This window comes from Bombus impatiens, unplaced genomic scaffold (genome assembly GCF_000188095.3).
Source record: "Bombus impatiens unplaced genomic scaffold, BIMP_2.2 scf_0075, whole genome shotgun sequence".
Classification (NCBI taxonomy): domain Eukaryota; kingdom Metazoa; phylum Arthropoda; class Insecta; order Hymenoptera; family Apidae; genus Bombus; species Bombus impatiens.
The window spans coordinates 203,956-228,829 of NT_176494.1; the positions used below are offsets into that span (position 1 = coordinate 203,956).

A 24,874-nucleotide genomic window follows, 5' to 3' on the forward strand; every position below is an offset into this window, starting at 1 on the left:
TACCTTTTTTTCTCCGAATCCTCCATATTCTGTAGATATTTTGTTTTCATTTTGTTCGTATTATTCTATGATTACTATAGAAAGCTTTTATTACATAGAAGTAACTATTGTTTTTTCCATATTTTCATTTCTCTAATTTGCATTATTATTTATATCGGTAAAATCCTGGAAATGCAGGAAAGAAGGTTAAATTTCTTCAAGGTAAAATTGATCGAGTATGTCAATTAACTGACCGTGAGATGAAATATCATCCGAGCGATGCGAATGTGGAATGTAACGAGGAAACCGAAGCCGAACGTTCCTTCTCCATTCTACTTATTCCAAAGGTCACTTCCACCGTTCTGCATCATAGTTAGACCTCAAATATATTTAAGAATTTATGAGAAGTTTGGTTACAGTATTTCGTGAGCGAACGAAATTTCTGCGTAGGTTTCATTTCTTTATTTATATTCATAGAAACGTGAAGTTATTCATTAAATACGTCAATCTGTATAGGGAATATAAAATAACCATCCGAAACTAACGATTGAAACGAATTCCGATTTCCTGTATCGTACGCAATAGGAAATTTTAACGAGAAAAAGTTTATTTTACGAAATACACGACCGGAAATCTTGATGCTTTTGGCGCCGCGCTGCGCCACGCCATCCAAATCGTGAGAATCTGCAGAATTCAAATCTTTCGTTTCTCACGTTTCGAAGAATGCAAACGAGGTAATATCACGCAACAGAAATGAGACATTCTGTTTTATGCGAGCTATGCGATAGCTTATTTTTTCTTACGAAGCATGTGCGGTAAAACTTTGCTTTAAAAAATCACATATCTATGTGTTAATATCATAGTTTTAAATTTCTATTTTATCTGCTTATCATTACACTACTATACACAGCTATTTTGTCCGCTTATGATTACGCTATTATCTACATATCGTTGTTAATTATCATCGTCAGTTACTATTTGCTGCAAATAGCACTATATTTGCAGCAAAGTGATCTATAACGGTCACGAAGAATTTGCACACCTTATCAATAGATACATTTATTTTCCAAAGAAAATTTTTTTATCAGGTTCTACATTTCATTTTGGTAGTACGAAATTGTTGCAGTCACATGACAGTACGTACTACCAAATGATAATATATTTTAATATATATTTAATTTATTGCTATGTAAATGTTATAATAAATACAGTGATGTGCAAATATTTGTTGCAGCCACTATACATATTTGTAATAATTAACGGGTTGAAAATCGTAATGGCGTATGTCAAGATTTTTTTGACAATTTGGATTTAGTCGCGTGTCTCAGCTCTTAAAAACATCATCCTACTAAATGTCATAAGAGGCTTACAATCGAGTAAATTTATAAGAAAATATATAACTTTATTCTCTGTCATAGTATAAGTCAATACTTTTTGGTAATTATGGATCAATATCGAATTTGAATGCATTTCTTATAAAGCTTAATGAACTAAATTGGCTAAATTAAGCTAAACTAGGCTAAAAGCTTTAATTCTAGGTATATAATTTTGTTTCACATTTGTCAAAATATGATAATTCATAATTAGATGAACTTTTAAAGACTATCATGGATGAAATGTCACGTCATGCGAATTTTATTCTAACGTTGACCTGTAATAATACTGATATTTATTTGTCCTTTAATGTTGAATATAATGATAAGAAAAATTGCATTTGTGTTTGACCTCATTGATTTTTAAAATAAATATTTCACCCATGATAATTAACGTGATTTCCTTTAATGATATCTTCCAAGGGTTAATATTACTTTTAAGAAAAATATAAACCTATTAACAATTAAGGAACGAAACCAAACAACTCGAATTTCCACAATCATTCGAATTTTCAATCATCTTTGTATACAACGGTCTCTTATCTTCTATCTCGATACAATAATAGATCTCTTATTATTTTAATACAATGAATCTCTCCGGTTGCAAGCAAATCACATCTTTATCGTCGTATTATAACGTACATATAAATTACATCTTCATATTTGAAATTATACACATGTACGTATGTACTTATGTAAATTACACGATACTTATATTTTTAATTTGTAAGACTACGATCTACCTTTCTGAAATTGATTTATCTTTATTACAGTTGAATCTGGATAACTCGAACCTCTATAGGACTACAATCTCGATCCCCTTTCGCTCCGTTGCGAGAACTTTTAGACGTCGAAATAAAATCGCAGATGCATTATTTTATCTCGGTAACTCGAACTTAGAACAGTCAGGCCTCTACTAGTCAAAGTGTTTATCTTTAAAAGTTGAATTTCTATTGCAACTCGAAGTGTAATCATAGTTACGCTATGTGTTGTAAGATGTAAGAAGTCAGTTATTCGATATTGTCTCCTTTCCTCCTATTTTTAGGATTGTCTGAAATAATGTAGAACGGATAACATAAGACGTACCCCTACTTCGTCGCTCTGCAACTACGTGTAAATCCGTGAAACTAATCTTTTTTTCGTCAGTCGTATACTTGCTATCATCTCCCGCGTCTTTAACTTTTTATTTATGTGCGTTGAATACGACGAATTCCAAAAGAAAGTGTTAACTCTAAAATACTAACACTTTCTGAAAAGATGAATGTAATTGTGCGTTCGTAAAAAAATTTCAGTATGTCGAATCTTTGTTTGTTAAATCTCTTTTACTTGGAAACTTTCGATAAGTCTATAATTCAAGGACTTCAGCTCTTCCTTTGAGGTTCGAATTACCGAGATTCGACTGTAACATGTAATTCTATAATCATAGAAATTTAAAAAAAAATGATAGAAAAATGTAGAATGAGTCACAGAGATGAACTTCATGAGCGAGTTCAATGCGAACACAATTGAAATGTAAATAAAGAGTGGCATGGGATTTTATGTATTCCCATAGAATATAGCAGATGTACATTGTACACGTCTGCTCATAAATCGTGTTAAATTATAATTCGTTAAGGCCAACCAGTGTTGGTCAACCAGTATGGCCAATCCGTGAGCATAAAATTTATCAGAAAGAAGAAATTTAACAAGTTTTATTTTCGGTGATTCGCGTATGGGTCATGATAGGCCGAATTTACATATCCAATGACGCACCACTGTAATGGCGCGTAAAAGGAACGATGAGTATCGTATTGCAAGTATCGCAACATAATTCAAATATAAAGTCTTCCAAGAAGTTTTTTATCCACAAAATTTCATAATTTAAACCTGAAGTTTTACAGGAAACTTGTTGACGCGCTACGCACAGAATCTGCTTAATGTCTATGTATTACTGTATACGATGAGCAAATATTTCCTAATAATAAAATAGATGTCTGTTAATGTGTATCGTGTTCGCATATACATATTTGTATATCAGTTTGTTAGCTGGGAAAGACGAGTAAACTCGTTGTTACATAAAGTTCTCAATTTCTTGGACATAATTTTGATATTTATGCATCTACAATTTTCTAATCGGCCATATTAAAAGTATTTCACTTTGTATGTTTTATATAATTTTTTTCGATAAAAGTAAGTTGTGTTTATTGACTTTCAATTCGATAATTATACAAATTTCTGATTAAGAAATGGTTAGGTTAACAGATTATACAGGGTGGTTGGTAACTGGTGGTACAGGCGAAAAGGGGGTGATTCTACGTGAAAAAAGAAGTTAAAAATATAGAATAAAAATTTTTCGTTTGAGGCTTTGTTTTCAAGAAAATCGACTTTGAATTTTCGCTCGGTACGTTATAACGAATCTCACTGTAGATCGTTGTCTCGATGGAAAAATTAAAAAAAAAAAAGAATTAAAAAAAAGATTTTTATTCTATATTTTCGACTTCTTTTTTCACGTAGAATCACCCCCTTGCCGCTTGTACCACCAATTACCAACCACCCTGTATATTAAACGTTAAAAGTGTTTTGGTACAATTTAAACAATATTGTAATGTATGGTATATTTCTTAATTTTGTTGATTAAATAGAATATGATTTATTAGATGGAATATGATATTCTTGTTACCGACTTGGATTCATTAGAGTAGTTTTATATTTCACTGGTAAATAGGAAAGAAATATTTACCGACTATGGCGCTTACATATACAATACGATGGAAAATGCATAAGGTAGAAATATAAATGATAACTCTTAACATGCAAGGCATCAACTTTCATCGAATGACAAATTATTCTTTGATTCTGACACATCTTGCGAAACTACCGAGCGACCTTCGTTTCTGGATACATTAACATACGTTCAAGATGTTTCATTTGTCTTTTCTGCCTCCGTATCTTTGTTATTTGCAGCAGTATAAAATAAGTATTATGTAAAGAGCGTTGTAAAAAGACAATTTTAGTATTCGAGTTTGTACTTTTTAAATTTCTGATCTCGTCGATATGAAGTGATAATATGTGTATTTGAGAATGATATTCGTGCCTATCTTTGTTATCATGTTCTTATATCTTTACAACTAATCTATTAAAAAGCAGCATAACAAAATTATCAGTGATCTTGGAAACTAAAAAATAATTTTGTGATTCGAAATTTATAATTACAGTATCTTTTATGTAGAAATAAACAATTTTGCTGTTAGTATTTTTCTTGTTCCTTTTTGTGCTGTAAAAAATATCGAAGATATAAACTGATGAAATGCAAAGATTAACAATGTAAATGTAATGGAGAAAGAACCGTATGAGATGTTGCCCGGAAAATTCGTGCCGATTTTCGGTAGGTGACATTAGGACAGGTTTGAATATATCAGAATGATCGAAAACAAATGACATGTGTACATATTCTAAAAGGTGATCTTTCAAACATCTTTAGAAAGAAATTTGGCTAGCAGACATTAATTTTTGTTACTTTCATACGCTCTTAAATATGGAAGGAAACAAAGTGCATTATAGGCATTTGATGCCTTTCTTCCACCGGAAGGGCAAAAATGCCGCACATGCAACAAATAAGATACGCGCTGTTTATGCTGAAGGCGTTATAGCTGAAAGAATTGTGCAGAGGTGATTTGCTAGGTTTAAAGCTGATGATTCTTGAAGATAAAGAACTCCCGGGTAGGCCCCCCATACTGATGAAGATTAGATCAAAACTCTGATCGAGAATAACTCACGCTATACGACACGTGAATTAACAGAAATATTAAAAATATCAAAATCCACCATCCACGAGCATTTTGCGAAGCTTGACTATATAAACCGTTTTAATGTATGAGTTCCCCACGATTTAACGGAAAAAATCTGAATGATCGTATTTCCATTTGCAACTCGCTCTATAAACGCAGCGAAGGGACACCATTTTCGAAGTAAGTAGTGATGGGCGATGAAAAATGGATTATTTATAATAATGTTGAGTGGAAAAAATCTTGAGGAAAGCGGAACGAATCACCTTTAGCCACCCCAAAAGGCGGTCTTCGTCCAAAAAAAGCTATACCCTGTGTCTGGTGTTTCTACTAAACAACCAGACGATAAATTCGCAAAAGTATTGCTCGCAATTAGGCGAATTAAAAATAGCAGTTGAACAAAAACGTCCAGGCAACTAGCGAATCGGAAGAGCGTCGTGTTCCATCAGGACAATACACGGCCTCATGTGCCATTGTCTACTCGACAAAAGCCGTTGGAACTTGTTTGGGATGTGCTACCCCACTCACCGTATTCACCAGACATTGCGCCCTCAGATGTTCACCTTTCAGATCATTACAAAATTCCTTTAATGGTAAAAGCTTGAACTCTTTTGTCGATATAAAAAATTATATTGAAAATTTTTTCGTCGAAAAACCTGAGAAGTTCTGAAAGGATGAAATATTCAATTTGCGTGAAAGATAGAGAAATGTTGTGGAACAAAATGGCACCTATGTAATTCAATCGTATACCGAAATTTAAATGTGCTGCATTTGAATTTTCCTTGAAAATCGGAACGAACTTTCCGGAAAACCTAATACATACATGCCCCCCGTTATTTCTAACGGCTCGAGGTAAACCACGATTGATTTTGCCTTTTTTTAATGAACCATGTGACGTAAAACACAGAAGAAGAAGAAGAAGAAGAGAAGAATATTAATGTTATAAAACCAGTTAGCTCGTCACTCGAAATAATAATATCGTGATCTTTTAACCTCCTATTTTTAAGCATGTCGGTTCATTTTTGTTATAAATAAATTATATCATATCTACATCTACATGGACCAATATTCTCTTAATTTAAATTGGTTCTTCTTCGTTAATATTTTATTCTATAACGCTTCAATTAATAGATTGATATACATATATTAATTATTACATATAACGTTAATACGTAACATTCACTTTAATTTAAAATTTGATTTAATAGAAAAATTATTACAATTAAATTAACTAAAATTAAGAAATAGAAATAGAAATTATAATCCAATAACGTCTTTTCTTCTTTTTTTTCGTGCAGTTTAAATTTCTATTATCATTTATAATTTTATATCAGACACTCGGTTTTTTAATTATAATTTTCGCATTATATTAAACCAACGATAAAATATGAATTGAAAATTTCAGGCGCACTTAGACGGAGCTCTTTGGATCCTGGTGCCAGACGATTCTCTTTGGGTACACCCGCGATTCCTCATAGAGCTTCCGATGCTTGTCTAGATCCTGTGCACGCCGCCATCCTCTTCCGAGACGCGAGAGGGGTGAGTGTTAACTCTAATCTAAGTTTTTATAACTCGATGCTGGTTCATCAATGTTGATTTTCGTAATCTATTTCTATCTGCCAAGATCTTTATTGGGGATAAGTAACATATAGGGTGTTCCACATAAACTTGCAATAGTTGCGATATGTTCCATTCACATAGACTTGTGGATGTAAGAATGTAGAGCATCCATACAATATGCAGAGATATAGAAAATTAAAAAAAATACCCAAAATATTCACTGTAATACTTAGACTGCGGATGTTTATGGATTGACGAGATATTTAAAAGTGTAAAAATGTGTAAAATGTAATGTGAATGTAAATATCCAAAGCATGGTATATTATGTTTATTAGTAGATGAAAGACACAGCTCTGTTTAAGTTCTATTCTTTTGATTAGCCTTCAGTTAATTACAATTTGAATTTATATGAACATCCATAACTCTAAATTCTAATAATTATAATAAATACGTATTTATTGGATAAAACAAATTCCTGTGTGGCTCCTATTTCTTTAATTATGGCCACAAAAATATGAAACTGAATAAACAATATTTTATATATTTGGTAGAAAAGACCACGATCGAAAATTTTCACTTTAGATTGTTTTTTTTTTATATTTCGAGATCATTTTTTTATTACTTTTTAAATATTTTTATAGTATATAAGATAGTAAATAAATAATATAAATAGGTAAATAAATAGATAATGGTGAACAAGACGATTATTATTATACAATATGTGTAATTTATGATGGCTTTAAAGAAGAATGTCGGATAATATTTTGTCGGAAGGTGAAAGCGGATGAAGCCTTAGCGCATGAATTAATATTACGTACATAGATAACACCCATAAAATTATTCTTATTTTGGCGATTGAAGGCCGAGAAGTTCATGTATTTATCACATTAAGAAAATGTGTTAAATTAAATTGCCAACATTCATAGTGTTTTCTAATAAACTGAAAGCGAATAGAAATTTCGATATAAAGATTTTGTACGCTTTTGCTTTTCTGTAGATTATAGTCTATTGATACAAAGATAAAAGAAACGTTTCTCAGTAGATATTAATATCTTTCCATTATTTAGAGAATCAAATGTACGAGCATATTGAGGGCATATTAAAATATATAAAGTTTCATTAAAAAATATTAGTGAGCTCGAAACTCAATTAATTTGAATCAATTAATTACTATTAAATATAATAATGAAAATAATAGTAATAATTATCTATCCTATTCAATCGCATTAATAGAAATGTTTTAACTATGCTGATGCTTTCCAAGATCAACTTCTCTTATATCTTTTCTTTTTATATTCAACTACGTTAATAGGCTCTATGCTTTTATTAGAAATTAGTATTAGAAATTTATACGCGAATAACATGATAATTGTCTGAAAAACGACACCTCAGAGTCATAAAATAAACATGACATGTGCATTATTTTAATAAAAAAAAAGTAGTCGCTGATAATAGTCCTAGAAAGTTGATATGATTTTAGATAATAAAACAACATTCAACCGTGCAAGTTAAATGGAACATCTCATATATCTAAAGACTGAGTTCAAAGCGTATTGACTTCTTAGCTCTCGTATGCTTTAATTATTAATTTAAGTTGTATTTAGTTGAAGACGATTAGTGTAAAACAACGATATACAAATATTTTTTTCACTTCTTTCTCGTTCTCCCTGATACAAGCTTCTCGCAGCGGTAAATTTTCATTATCACGCATTCCATGCGAGATAAGAAGCTCATGTTTGCAAGACGACGATATCCAATATCTGCATCGCGTTACGCGTCTATGGTGTCCTTAGGCTATGGTTTTCGCACAAGGTTGCTGGATAACTAACGGAACATAAACAAAATGTTCGCAAGTCGTTTATTTTTTTTGTCTTTCCCTCTACTCTAACTCATTATACATATGTAAAGCATTTGTATATATCGTCCGACGAAACGCGAGAAGAATCTAGGTCACAATGAAAGCTTGGAACATAAGAGAGAGGGAAATTCAATAGAATCGTATAGAAAAGAAGTAACGTTCTTCTCATAGGTGCTTTATCATATTGGAGAAATAGGACAAGGTTATCCTTTCTGCTTATGTATCTAGTCAAATGAATGAGATACGCGACAAACTCATAAATGAAAAGTTACCAATTTGATACATAAATTGTTCGTTAATGATTTTGCTTTTTCTCTTACCAATTAAACACATACATAAAGTTGTAATGGTCGGTAAGTAGTATCTGGCAGTTGGTAAAGATGATACCTACGACATTTTGATAATGTTTCTTAAGTGATGGAACCACTATTCTTTCTATGTTATCGACGCTAGTTTAAGTTCATTTTTATCGATATTTGTTAACATGCAGTTGATTTTCTTCTCTGCATTTTTTATTTCATGTTCAATTTTAATATCATTTTTAATATTACCGATTTACCATAGAATAGTACATACTACAAGCACATACGATACTACAACATTAAGTGCAAGAAATTTGAACTATATATAATTATGAAATAATGAATGAGATATAGGATACTATACGGTTGTATAAACAGATGTGGAAACTCCGGTGGAGGGAGCTCTTAATGTCGGGAATTGTGTTTTACAGATCGGCCGTCATAGAGTGCTACAGTCGAGAAGTTAGCATTTTGTATTTAGCGCCATCCTTTGGTGAAAGCATCGAAGGTAAAAAATATAAATTAAACCACTAAGCTTACTCAATGACTGAACTAAATAACTTTTCACAATTCTTTATCATTAATTTAAGACAAATATATATATACAGAAAACTGTACTTTAAATGAATTAATTACGAACTATTATTAAATATGTATTATTTTCAACGAAAAGTTTAACAAAATCACAACTTCCAAATCAAATATGCATACATATATTTAATATGTTTAAATTTGACGTGTATATTGGAAAGTAAATTTGTTTTTAATTTTCTTAAATTCGTTAAAAAATTGTGTAACTATTAGCTCTATCTGTAATACATGTAAATGCCACTTCCAAAGTATACATGATTGAAACATTTCAATATTATTAACTTCAATATTATTTTTATTGTAAAAGCAAAATTATAGTGTAATTTTAGACTTTACAAAGGTTTTTAATAATGAAAAAAATATTTATATTATATAACATTTATCAGACATAAGTTAGATATAAAATAATAAAAGTATAATTACAATAATCGTATATGTAAGACAGAAATTGGTATCTATTATCATTATCGCTTTTTCTTTCCACGCCAAAGGCAGAGAAGAAAGGTTCTGACTACTTTTACACGATGGCGTTATGCAACGAATCCTAACTTGTCAATTGAAGCGCCGTATTGCGGACAAATTAAGAAACATTTTCCCATCTGTATATATGGCCGTGGCTGAGGCTAAGTCTTATAGGCATAAGACAGATCAGGAAATGTTTCTCAATTTGTTCGCAGTAAAATGCTTCAATCGATTTGTGAAGCTTTGTCGTACAGCGCGACCTCGTGTCTTCAATCTGTAGCACGACCGTACACAACATTTTCTGTGTCACACGAAATATTCTATAGTTACTTTAAATATATTCTGAAAAATTATGAAAAGTACTTTACTTCAGTTTCATTTATATTCTTTACTGCTTTATTGCTTTCACCGAAGAATGGCGTTAAATGTAAAAGTTTAAACGCTATGGCTAGTTGCCGATTTGCAAAGTGCATCTTACGATCATGATCACGACATTAAGGCTAAATGCACATAAGCGATATTTTACCGCGGGATCTCGCTATGACCATATAGCTGTCTTTATTGTTCTTAATAAGAAAACAAAGAAAGAAATATGGTCACAGCGAGATCATATAGTAAAATGTCGCATGTGCATGTAAGAGTCTCCGTTACCCCCACTACGGAAGTTGTCAGACTGCCGTGTGTACATATACGATCGTGGGACAGGGTATGTATTGTATATATATGAAAAATGTTACAGTTATATATTGTCTATGCTTATATTTAGGAAACATATGTAAAGAGTGTGTTTTTATCGAAACTCTATCATGACTTTAAATATAGAATCGAAGATTGTACGATTTGTTAAGGTGTATTCTTGGAGCTTCGTCAAATATGCGTCGTGGAAAGGGTGCAAAAATTTACTACCAGTAATATATAAGTTTACGAATAGTCTTGAAAAACATTGCCGGATAATGTAAGACACATGTTCTTCACTCTCCATTCTTATTCCCGCAACTTTTTATTCCTCTCATTTTCATTCTTCTCGTTACTTTTCTTCTTCGTATTCTTATTTTTATTTACAAAAATTGAATGCCCAAAGCTCTTCGAAAATCCCTTTTATTTACTCGAATTGTTTTTTATTTCTAACCACGAAATATATACCTAAAATTTATTTATTTTCATTTACTTGCTTACTTTAACTCCCTATAACATGACATAACTTGAAAATTACATTATTTAGTACATTCGTTACAATAGTTTATAATAGTAATAATAGTACAATAGTATTTATATATATAAATCTGTCCTTTTAAATATTATTTCTATTATTAATATCATTATATTAAATATTTATTATTGTCATATTTTCTTCTATTATTACTATATTATCACGTCAGTAACAATTATTAAAACCTATCACTCATACTAGAATCAGAAACATTTTGTTGCAGCGTAAATTCTGCCCGCCTCTTTATTTATATGTATAAGTAGGTTATCAAAGTTATAATTAAGCTGCAGGTTTTTATGCAAATTTAGAATTTTATAAACACAACTGAAGAAACAAAATTTAGATAGAAATTTGCTTTAACTATTAAAAATTATATCGAATACTTTACTTTGTATATTTTATATATTATAGATATGTAATTCGCACAGCTTTAAATTTTATACAAATGAATAAAAATTCGCAAACTAGTTATAATAAATGTATCATTGCTACCTAAGTCGATATAAACCGTGTTCCTAGAGGTTATACAAGATACATTATTCCCACTATTTCCATTGGTCTCTTAATAGCGGGGTATTCAGAAAGGTTTTATACTGACAAATATCGCTTAGAATAGATCGAATAGATCTTCATTCTTTACATGCAAAACGATTTGGCTAGAAGAAATTAAATAATTTTAAGATCGTAAAAATGCAGTAAATATAAATAAATTCCAAGATGTTCGTAACAAAATAACATAACGTGTAAATACGAATGTTAATTGAATTTATAGAAGATTTACTCTAGCAGATAGAACATATACAGCGATTTAATAGTAATCAACCGTATCTTTTATAAGCAAAGAAAAATCTGCTTATATAGAAGATCTAATTACAGCTCTGAAAAGAAAGTGAAATATTTAGGGAAATTATATATGTATCTCCGCACATACATACACACATATACGTGTTGAAATTCGAATAAGTTCTTTGTTTTGTATCACTTTCTCTTATTCACGTTGCATTTATGGCACATGCCCCTACGCTTATCTGAAACCTTATCGCTCGTGTATCCATAGTTGAACGACAACTACACACGATAAAGAGTGTTTACAGTCTGCGCTATGAACGTAGTTAAATACATACCATACATATGTATGTCATAATCTCAATATGAATAGATTTTCGGGTACAGTTACTCATAAATTCTTACAAATCATGCGAACCACCAAAGGTATTATAAAATTATGAAAGGGATTAAAAATCTAAATAAAATTTATGATATCTACGTACAATGTACTTAAATACTTCGAAAGATACGCTCTATCGATAGCGTGTTATAGGAAAAAATATACAGAAAAATCTATTTACTATAGACTTCCAACGGAGATAATTTCGCAGGTCATATCTTAAATCGATTTGACTATCAAGCGATTCAAAAAAAAAAATTTATTTGCCGCAAGCGTTATCTATTACTCATCGTGTACCAAAGCTGTATAATTTGCATGATAAGGTCCATTTTTACCGCGTCCTTTTTAGATGTACCGATGTTCGTGAAGTATAAAGTATAAACGAATAGAAACGGTTCGTAATCTGCATGCTGAAGTTTAAGCAGACATCAATTTCACTTGTTCACATTCAATCACACTTGTGAAACAGCCTTTGCGCGAGCTACTATAATCGTTGTTTTGCCGCGAAATTTTAGTATTCGTTATGTAACTCACGAATTCTAGGAAATTTTGATTTGTCAAATATTTATTGCTATATATTTTCAGAAAATTGTTGTCCTCTCAGTTTTTCATTTTTATTGCGTTTTTTAAACTGATACTCTGATATTTTGATACTTGTATAATTTTTATAATATTTACAAGTTTTGATCAAGTTTTTCACAGAAAATGACGAGCTTGTTTTTATTATTTTACTTAAGAATATGAGTAGGATGTTTTATGGTTTTAGAATGTATGTATCTATGTTTCGTAGGAACATTTTGGTTCTTAGTTTCGGAATCATTTTGGTAGAGTACGGTAATGGTTGTTATAGATATCGAAACTGTATTTAATTTTATATTATTGTATATTCTATTACTTTTTTATATAAATTATCAATAACTACATAAGGGAAATTCATAATATGTAAATACATTTCTTTTTTTCCCCAAAAAGATATCCATCTTACAGTTTCAAAAACATGATGTATTTAACGAGATCGGAATTTTCAGAAATGTGATATATTCTTGCGTTCCGTATAACATATAATGAAAGACGACTTCCATAGTAAAAAGAAATAATTCTCCTGCAAAGATTTACTATTTATCACGATTAATCATACTTAGAATTTATTACCTTTTAACGATGAAGATATTTTTAACTTTCCAATTAAATTCGATACTCGATTATATTATTTATTGCTTCACATATTGATTTTGTCAGTCCTAACTGACCAACCTTGCTATACTCTTAAAATTTGGGTCATCAATCAACCATATACATTATACATATATCATACATATCTGTTATATATATTATATACATCAAATTAGTCTCATAAGTCTTACCGTATTAGCCATAATCCATATACGTAAATATTATTGCAAGTTCTTTAGAGCGACAAAAGACGCACACGGATCAGTGACAGAATAATCAACGTAAATGAAGATTCACGCGGCGCACGTGACTTTCCCAGGGAAAGAAACAGAAAGTCCGTGAAATTGCATCGGTTGAGTGTCGCGCGCGCATACGAGCCGATGCGCCGTAAATTTCCGACACAACGTGTCGTGGACTCCGCCGCGCCGGCTTGAAAGCCGATCCAGTTTGCAACGAGCGACCGCGCTGGTGTTGTCCGCGACACTAAAATCCTCGCCCCCCCTCCGACTTTGTACAATCTCATCACAAGTCGATTTAAATCAGCCTAAATTGTCCACGAGGAACATTTTCGTGTTACTTTCGAGTAACGATATTTTACATATATTGTATTACTTTCGTTATATGTACAATGTACGTCCTGAAATGTTCAACCGATTAAGTTCAGTTCTCGATGAGACAACGAAGAAACTAAATACTCGTTTTGTTAATCAATGAACAAAAGACAATTCTTGTATTCGACGATGTGACGATGAACAGTAACAGTGATTTAGGTCAGTGTAGTTCAAGGTGAATTTGATCGTGAGTCTAGTCAAGTGTGAGAACCAGTTTTCCCGAGTTTCCTCTCATACGTTACGTTGAAACTTGGTAGATAGGTCGATAGTTGGTAGCCTGTAATTCGACACGTAACATCCGCTACCACCACCGGAAACTTGACAAAACATAAATGACTTTGAACTTTGAGGTTGGATCTTCGTCAAACACTTCGCCTCGTAATTCTAACCTTACTATGATCTTCAAATCTTTTCGTATATCAATTTTCGATGTTTCAACGAGTAAAACGGTTTCTACGCTTTCTAACGAAGAGTAATTTCAGCATAATATTGAAACGATAAATCATGTATATATATCAGTAGTTTAACTTTCATATAGCTTTTGAAATTTTCTTCAAATTTGAAGAATGTTTGGTTGAGTTTGATATGAATCCAATAGGCAGGGTTAAAATTATTTGGAACAGTCTGTTTCGTATCGTTGAATAGAGTGCAGAGGAAAGTTTCCGATTTGCGAAAGAAGGAGCGAATAAATTGCCCCTTCGAGCTGATAAGAGCCAGAGCGTCGTCAGAGTGACAGCATGCGTCGATGCGCTAGGTCAGTGTTGGTATTGAATTCGTGCAGGATCAAAGACCGTTGCGAATGTTTCCTTCTAGATAGAAACATTACTGCGAACGCTGTTGCGGGCCTCGTTACCGATGGACAGCCACGCCACGACAATGACGAACACTTGTTGCTAAAGGCTAGAGACGTGTGTCGAACGAATACCTGCTCCCGTTCTTCTCTGACATTGTTTCCTATTGGAATTATTGCACTCGTGGGGGTAGCACTCGTGAAGTAATGAAACTTTCCTCGGATATTGTCAGTCCCGGATGAATAGAGTGAATTAAGGTTTTCTTATTGATAGGGAATTTCGCTCGATATATGTACGTTCGATTATGTATGTAGATTTGACTAAATTCAAATTTTCTGGTTACTCTTGTAGGTATTGGATAATCATTAGTCACATACATACGTACATCCAAATTTTTTTAATGTAAAATATTCCTAATCGAAAACTTCTGAATGAAGTTTTAAAATTCTGAATGAATTTAGATTTTTTATTCTGAACATGAAATCGTGTTATAATTCAAAATTTTGTTAATGATCCTATAAATTCCTGATAAGGTTGGTGATTTATAGTTAGATAACTTAATTTTCTTTCGTATGTTTTTTGAAAATTATACATGTCAAAAATTTCCTTAATATTGTAGAAGTTTGGCATTTTATAAATTTGTTTCTTGGAGAAGTTTAATATTTAGAAAAACTTTAATATCTATGATATTGATGTAAATTTTGAGTGACGCTCTCTATACGTTTTATATTCACTTAACACGATGACGTACATAATGGTTCTCTCTAGTCCTGATAATTAATTACCATACATTTATCTTTATGTGACTGACCATGTTTACTGTGATCGGTTTTGTAAATATTTTCATCAGGCAAATATGTTTAGATTATTGTTTGACGATGCTCGCATCTTCAAACAATATTCACATCTCTCTGGCAGATGGCTCACGATTCTCGCAATAAATTCCGCTATTATAAGAATATCGGTCATCATCCAAAACGCTCGTTAGGATAATATACTGATGCTGGGAAAATTCACGTGACCAATGTTTACCACACAAACTATATTTTCATTTTCGTACAATTCTGTACGTTTATTTTCAAATTTAATCATCTTTCCGTGTTTGGATCTTTATGATAATACGTAATAACTTTTCATGTTCATGTGTGCAAAGACCACATTTCTTAGCTTTTTAACTTTGCCAATTTATCTGCGAAATCATCATTTTTTTTTTAAACGAACATAATTCTTCGTATCGTTTATCCAAAACTAAATAATTTTCGTTATAGGCTGTGTTAATATTTTTAGTGGCGAATTCATTAAGGTTAGAAAATAATCATTTCCTTTTCCTAAACACAGAATCAAGGGACTAAAAATCAAATAATTATTTGGTAAACCAAAAAAATAGGTTAATAGCTTCAAATAAATAAAGTAAAGGTACTAACAAAGGGAATAGTGATTTATGTATCGTAGAATCAGAATGATGTGTGCGTGATCTAAAATGTCACGTTCATAGACAATGATTCTCGTGTCATTTACACTATTTTACACGGCTTTAAGTATTACTTACATTAACGGAATTTTTGCGTAGCTGTCCCATTTAAATCCAGTCTTTTCACAAATTGTATGTCCGTGCAACTATATTTGTCAACGAAAGAAAACTAAACTACAACAATGTACGAACAAGCTTAACGATGGTTAACATCGATAGTCTTTATTTGTTAATTACTCGAATTTGTTTAATTTTCTCGTAGCAAAATAAATTTATTTAAAATGTATTATATACATACATATATATGTATGTATATCGTGGAAATAATTTATAATACATTTATTTACTTATTTAATTTTAGAAATTAAAAAAAATAAAAATAAATTTTAGAAATAGAAATTTAGATATTTAAATGAATTCAATTATTACTAAAAAATGAATATCCGTAGCAAATAAAGTTTGTTTTAATGGATAAGTATAGCGATATTTATATTTAGAAATAAATGCTTCGTAGTAAATTTAAAACCGTGTGAATAGACGGTCCACGCTATTTCTAATAATTTATAGCTATTTGATCGATTGGTGGTTAGTATGTTTCATGGTCGATCGTGGTTGAATACACGCCAAAAACAAGAGGTACCTTGTATTTTTAGAATCATTTCATTTGCGCCTTTTTAAGCTCGAAGTCAACGAAAATTTATCGTGATACAATAGCGTCAAATCAACAGTTGTGTGGAACAAATTCCTACTAATAAATAAAATTCAATATTCCTCCTCTTCTTCAGAATTTAGAATATTTCGTCTTTTTTCTTTGAGAGGTGTAATCATAAGTATGTTAATTATGAAATTAACTTGGAATTATTTTTACCTTTCACCGCAAAAAATTTTATTTCGAAATTTTAGATTATTAATAAGATTTTCTTAGAATTTATTACTTCATTTGAGAAAAATTATAAGATTTTGAACGTTGTGACATTTTGCTTTTTTCCGATATTTACTTTGCTTAAACATTCTTAATAAAGAGTTAAAAATTGGAGAGTTGAAAGAAACTTTTAACAAGTATTATAGTTCACCGATCAAGTGTTAATTCCGATAACGTCGAACTTTTTAAGCAAGTTTCATAAAAATCCCAATGTAAATAAAATTCACAATGAATTTTAATACATTAACGAAGTGGAAAAATTGATTATTTCAGCAAATAATAACAAATTTACCATTAAATATTAATTTTAAAAAGAATAAAGAATATACTTTTTGATATATTTGGTAGATAATTCATTCGCATATTTCTAAGTATATATAAATGTAAACAAAATCAAATCTGGTTCTAGTAAAATTCAACATAAAAAAAGCTACACCGATCTAACGTAACCATTGGATCCTAGGAAATCGAACACAATCGAGAAGTTTGGTACTTATACTATCATAACATTACAGTACTCTTGATATTACAACATGGTTCGAACTGTTCTACAAAGCCTTGGCATGTCTTCAGGAACTCTCTTTGTGGCGCTAATGGCACAGAAAAAATAGACAGTATTTATATCGATCGATCTCCGAGCTGTTTCGTAGTACATACATATTTGCGAATTATCCGATAGAAACGCAATAACCATAAGAAGAATTTAATTAAAAACAAAGAATTTATTTAAAAACGATCATTCATTTTATTCATTTTATTCATTTTATTGTGTATTTCTAAAGAGATACTGGAAGTTACGCATATTATCATATCCTGCAATTTCAAATTTTATTAACTTATCGTAACAAACGGTTCGTTTACCATAATTACTAGTTCTTAGATTGCAGGTAGAAATAAAAAAGTTTTAATCAATTGGGCAGTTAAGGTGGAGAAATGGCACAAGTGACAAAATATTTAATTTAAGAAACCTGTATAGGTATAATTCGTGAATAAAGTTAATTTTCAATAAAAGTACGATAGAAAAATCTGTGTGCTTCGAAATATTAAATTATACATTAACAATATATTGTTCAATTGTGGAAAAAAACAATAACCGAAAGAAAATTAAAACGAGATTTCTTTGTATACTTCACGTTTGAATAACTCTGAATATTTTTCTCAAATTTGATTAAATGTGAAGTGTCAGAATATAAATCTCTCTCTTAATTAAATTAAATTCGTATAAATTTGGTTGTTTACAAATAATACATACTGCTTTTCTTTTTTACGTAATTAGACCGCACACATGCATACACATGCAAAAAGACTGTGTATGTTTATATACTTGTAAAATATTTAGAGATTGAAAACTGCAGGAAACATATAATATATTCGGAGATACATGTATAAAATATTCAAGTATAGCACCCATTTATAATATTTAATTTAATATGTTTGATTCCGTTTTATAATTATGCTAATAAAAATATGAATTTCTATAAACATCTACGATCCAGTTATAACCAATTTTTGTATTCGTAATGAAACCTTCTAGATAAATATAAATTTCAGATATTTATGTTTATATCTATGTCGTATCATTTTGAGGAAAGAATGTACTTCATTTATATCGTACAAAACCCTTGAATTATATGTATTTATTTCCTCTTCTAAGAAAAGAAAATCCAGACTTTTAATTTTCTTAATCATACATTAGTCTGAATTTTGAATTCTCCCTCAAAGCGGAAGAACTGTTATATTCGTCGATATTTTGAAAACTCACCGCGTTTCGCAGCAGAAATTCCATTGGTGAAATAAGCACGTTGATCGTGATCGTTGGCGCCTACCTCGTCCTATCTTGCGTTCGTTTATTGTGCTTGTTATATACGTGTATTTTGTTCGGCAATCTACTCTACGGTATCACTATTCTTGGCACGGATCGAATGAGTCTGTCTCGTTTGTCTCGTCTGTATATGTATGTTGGTTAAAAAGAAGAAAAAAAGAAAGAGTTACGCCCATGGAAAGAAAAGAAGGCACCCAGTGATTGGTGATTCACGGAAAACACCGGTTTCTCTCATGATTATCGCTTGTCGGTAGTTGTCGGTATTTTTGTATGAATTCTTTTGAGTTTTTCTGCAGCGGTGTACACAAGTTTCCAGCTGGATATTATATATTTTTTACTTTATATTTCAATATTATATTTCAATATTATATTATATTTCAAATATAATCGCGATATTTGGAAGAATGTTAACTAATATTGCGTATAAGGGCATGGCAACGAAAAGAAAACGTTAAAAGAAATATGTAAGCGCTTTTGTAATATAGTTATATAACACTAGTTGATATTCTTTAAAATATGGCTTTTAACGTATAAAGTGAAAAATCTGTTTGATCACAAACTTTTGTCTGCTATTAGATGCTGGCTTGTACTCATCTGCGTGTTAACTATCTCATTCCTTGTTTTTAGCTTAAGCTTTTTACATTTTTTATGTTTACTTGGATTTTATTTATGATGTATAGCATATTGGAAAACACGTTATTGCGTGTTTGGAATATGTCTCTGCGTGTCGATAAATATTGGCATTGGTATTGCGTAGAGTAGCGTTGCGTGGGTATTCATAATGGAAGACATAGACCAGATTCTACCTTTTCTCGACAGAAATAGGGATATTGTTAAAAACTTGGAATTAACTTAGGTGCTGGGAATTATTTTTAGACATATTTTGTGTATATTATAAGTACAGTATATATTCTGTTTCTTAAAGGTTTTATAAGAAAATTTATTTAAGATTCTACCTAAGTACTACTTTTATGTTTACGATAAGTGTATATAGAATTTAAATTATAAATATCGTACGTGCTTTTATGCAAACATTATGGTGTTATAGTCTTTTTTTCCATTTTCTTTTCATAAATAAGAGACATATGTGTATTAGAACAACCAATAATTAATCAAAAGTATAACATATTAATATTACATAATGTTTTCTTCTTCGTCACTGCTAAACACCACTAAGCGGAGGCGTTTCTTTTCTGGTTTCATCTAAACATCCTCATCTTTTGAGCTTTGTTAATTCATGTATGATTTCATCACGATGATCTGTTAGCCGTAAAAATATCATCGACTTTTTGTCAGGAAATTTTCGAGTTGCTGCTTCCCTTTAGCGAAAAAGCTTTTGAGAGCGAAGGATTGATATTCTATGAATTAATAATAAATCGAAAATTTCAATATTTCAAACTTTCGTAAGCAAATCGCAGACAACGCACACGCTTCCTCGAGTGAAAAGCATCGAATGCACTTAAAAATTCTCATTACGTGCTGTTGTGTATTGGGATTTCCCCTGTTCTCTACCCATGTTACAGCAAAACTGTGTTGTAGGAATTCTTAAACTGTGTTACAGCGAACTGTGTTACTCCGACAACATATTAAAGAATTATTGATATCACACTCGTATACCAGAAAGCAGCCTGTTGTTCAAATAACATTTTTATTATTACTCATTAGAAGCTGTTATAAATGAGAAAAATATACATGTATTATTCACGGGTAAGGAATTGAGCAAATATGGTCGTTTTAATAAATAATTATAAATAGCCTTGAACGAAGCATCACATAGACACTTTTAAGTAATATTTACTTCTAATATCATTTAACTGAAATTGAAAGAAAATGACTCTAAGAAATAACGTGTTGAAATAAAATATGCTTACCGTTATTTCTCTTCAAACAATTAGATAAAAAAAATAATATGCTTAAAAAAATGTAATGAAATCTTATTTGTTTATTGTTAAGATTTAAAAGTTGCTTAATATTTCACCGAATACAATATTGTGGGACAAGTCAATAATTGCATTATTTAGTTGCTCATTTTTAAAATTTTCCTTATATTTCTTACTTTTATCCGTCTACAATTTTGCATATCTAATGTATCGTTACAGAACTTTGCCAAGAAACTTGTACTTATTTGCTACTCGCAATGTTATACATATACGCGCAACGATAACGTGGCGTAAAATCTGAAGAATCAACGAGAAAATTAGAAAGTCTTCACCGGTTTTCACGAACTCTCGACAATGATACCGGCAGACACTTGACAAACTAATCTCTGTAAACTTGCTGCAATTTACTAGAACTGTGGAAGAAACGTGGTCGTCTAGAATCTAGAATCTAAAATCTAGAAGAACGTCTCGTACGATTCCGTGAACGTTTTATTTTGCTCGTAGGATAGGTATTACTCGATCTTCTGATACATTTCTATCGCAATGAATTCTCTCGAAGAGAAGTAAATGTGAACGATTGATTGTGAGAATTTTTGGTTGAAAAATGAATTTCTATGTATGCCTATCTATGTAAACAATATATTTCAGCTAAATTAATAACAAATACACAATCTAAAAAAAATGTTATATCTATTTAAGCTATTTGACGTTTTTATACTTTTAATTATGAAAGCTAGCAAGGTAGTTAGATCGGTACATATGTAGTTATCTTTTTTAATTTTCTTTGAAATGTGAATGAAAAATAATCTATATTCTTTGGACTTTTTGTAGGGATCATTAACTTGGATTTGATTAATTATCAGTTATTCCGAAGTTAATATATTCTAGAGTTGATAAATCATAGCATGATTCGCTATAATCTATTTAGATTAAAAAATGAAACTTATTAGAGAAGTTTATTAGACAGAAGCTAATAAAGATATTATTTAAATCCAATTTGCTATAATCCAATTAATATTATTTATATCTAAGTTATTAGAAAAAAGTGGCTATATTTATTTCTTTTAATAAAATATCGCTTGAAGCCATAAGAAAACATCTTCATTTTTATCGAAGTTTCTCATAAAAGGAGATTTTCCTGCTTTTTTCTCCTTTACCTTTTTGTAAGTTATAAATTCTTCAATCAGCGAGCAAAAATATACATATTCCAGTCGGAAGTCCATAAATAGAAGGCTTGACAACGATACAACACGCATTCGAATATACCACATACATAGTATCCTATCAACGATATGACGAGTGACAATCTTTAATTAAACAAGATTAGCAATATGTAAATTATTGATCTTGCAGGACTAAATACGCAAATTTTATGAATCGTGCTAATTTCTACGATGCTTCACGATATCTATTATGTGTGTGCAATATGTATATCATACACAGTATATATAACATGTAGTATCTATAATATATAACATTCTACGAAAACAAAAAAGAAAAGATGGAAAAGTTCTATATTAATAATTATATTAATAATTATAATAATGCACTAATCGGTACTTTTAATAAAACAGTATCAAAGCATATTTGTACCAAAAACTGAATAGTTTAGAGGATATTTTGATTTCAATATTAATTCAACATTTACCTTCTCAAAGTTAGTGTTCAAAAATAGCATCGTTTAACCGAAAAAATTTAGTTGAAAGTAATTAATAGTATGCTTTTCTTAAATTTTGAAGCCTTACTTATTTACTTGTGATCAAATTTTTTATCACATTAAAATTTTTGTGAAGTTAAGAGAAGCATGTACAATTCAAAATGTTTTAATTAAACCTCCTCCTGTGAGCTAGAATTTCAAAGAGGATACGCTTTTTCGATTCACTTGGTATCGGGCACAGATCATGTCATAGAAGGAATCATTTTTCTGAGTGTATTGTGTTTAACTCATTCGTATTCAATGCTAGTAGACATGGGCGTTCAATGCCAATGTGGCATTAGTAATCTGTGATACTCTGATACTCGAATCAGTCGTCCATTCCTCGGAAGACATATTCGTACAGTGTACCGAAGAAAGCTGTGTCATCGAAATCTTCTTACGATATTTCCATTTGTTATCCGTGTTGATATTTATCCGTGTTGATACGGTCCATGGCGGATTGTAGGGTTATTTTTCTAAATTTATCAATAATTGTGAGATAAACGATTAAAAATACAGCAAAGAAACTTTTCTGCTTAATATATCGTTGAATAATTGGGAGATATCACACAACACACAACAGGAAAACAAAACAGGGAAAAAAGATGTTTCAACGATATAATTTTTATCTCGTATAAACGAGACACTTCAGTGTTTGATGAAATTCTTATATTTCTATAACTTTGTTCACAGAGTATCGAGTTCCCAATACTCTCATGTAGTACTTTATCGATCAAAAATTTTAAGCTACGTACCAAACGAGAATGTTTTGTTTTTATGAATGAATATAAAATTTGTTATCATTTTAAGTTATAATTCATTTAAATAATTCATTTAGGAAGCTGTTACTTCTTAAAACGTGTTTACTATAATTTCAGAATTATTGGTGATTTGTAGTACAAAAAAAATATCGATATAATTTTTTTTTGTTCTTTTGACAGCGAAAGAATATTTTTGTTTATTTAAAGGAAACTTTATTTCTGCTGGTCATTGTAGGATATTTTGAATAGGGTATTTTTTCACGACAAGATTTCTCAATTTAATACCGATTCTCATATAAAAGTTTAAAAAATAATCGTTCGCACGAAGATTTGTTGAAGATTCGTGTCTTTCTATATTTCCAAAGAATCAAATAACATTTGGTAAAGTGTATGAATGTCTCTTTTTCTCCCAAATAAAGCCGAAAAATTGATTTGATTTTCTGAAAAAGTGAAGGATGTGTAATCAGCAGTTCCTGTGAGGAAGAAATTGATAAAATGTGTTTTATATGTTGTCTCTTGATCTCGATGTTCAATTATTTTCCGATAAGACAGATCATAATGCGCTAGCATACATACGTATACATATCTATGTACAAGGTATTGTAGACGATCTGTTCGAAAACCGACCTCGAGAATTCTCGAGGATTCTTGAAAATATACACGTTCGAATGATCATGAAAATTAATAGGAAAAGTTTGTAAATGTTTTCGTGAAATAAAATCTTTTCATAGAAGAAAATAATAAATATATATATCAAGAACAAAAGTATCTATATCTATCGAATACATCGAAAAACATACATTGAAGGTATTGGTAGTTTATGATGTCATGAAATCATCTCTTAAAAAACAATAAATGTCGAAAGTAAAAGGAAATAGAATAATATAAGTTTACTTTTTAAATGGAATAATCCGAATATAATCGTGCATGGATTGTGATCCTGTGAGAGTGAGAGTCGAGTAAACTCTTTGTGTAAAAATGGTGTTTCGTCGGCAAACCAGCGAACCGACCGGAACTGTCACCAAGAGTCCCAGCATAGCTCATAGTACCAGCTCGTCTGGCATTTTATCGAATTGGTACACGAAAATCACGACAAACGTAAAGAAGAGGCAACCGTTCAGTCCAAAATCTTTGTTGAAGAAGGCGTTGGTACTTATTGTTTCATTTTTTTAACTATATATCTTCCTATATATCTGAGGACATATCTTGCAAACAATTTTCCTTCAAATAAAAGTGAAACAGATATTTGTAATAAATAGACTGCGGATTTTTATGGAAATTTGTAGCTTTATTTTAACTGAGGGAGTTCTAATCGAGAAATCAATATACTTTTTATTATTTTACTAAGAAAGAATCAAATTTAGAAATTTTTCTTTACTACGTAAAAAGAAATAAAAATATATTTTTTCAATATAATTCACTTGACGTTTAAAATTTACTAAAATGGTTAGTTAAGTTTGTCTTGTATTTTAGGATTCAG

General features: G+C 30.7%; 1 protein-coding gene across 1 annotated transcript in view; it reads left to right on the top strand.

Annotated features, from left to right (window-relative positions):
• The window catches only part of LOC100750102 (serine-rich adhesin for platelets), a 134,543-nt gene that overhangs the window by 86,965 nt on the left and 22,704 nt on the right, over positions 1 to 24,874 (top strand). Inside the window, exon 8 of the mRNA XM_003485673.4 lies at positions 6,522 to 6,655. Within this exon, the coding sequence (XP_003485721.1) occupies positions 6,522 to 6,655 (134 nt within the window). The remainder of the gene's footprint in view (positions 1 to 6,521; positions 6,656 to 24,874) is intronic.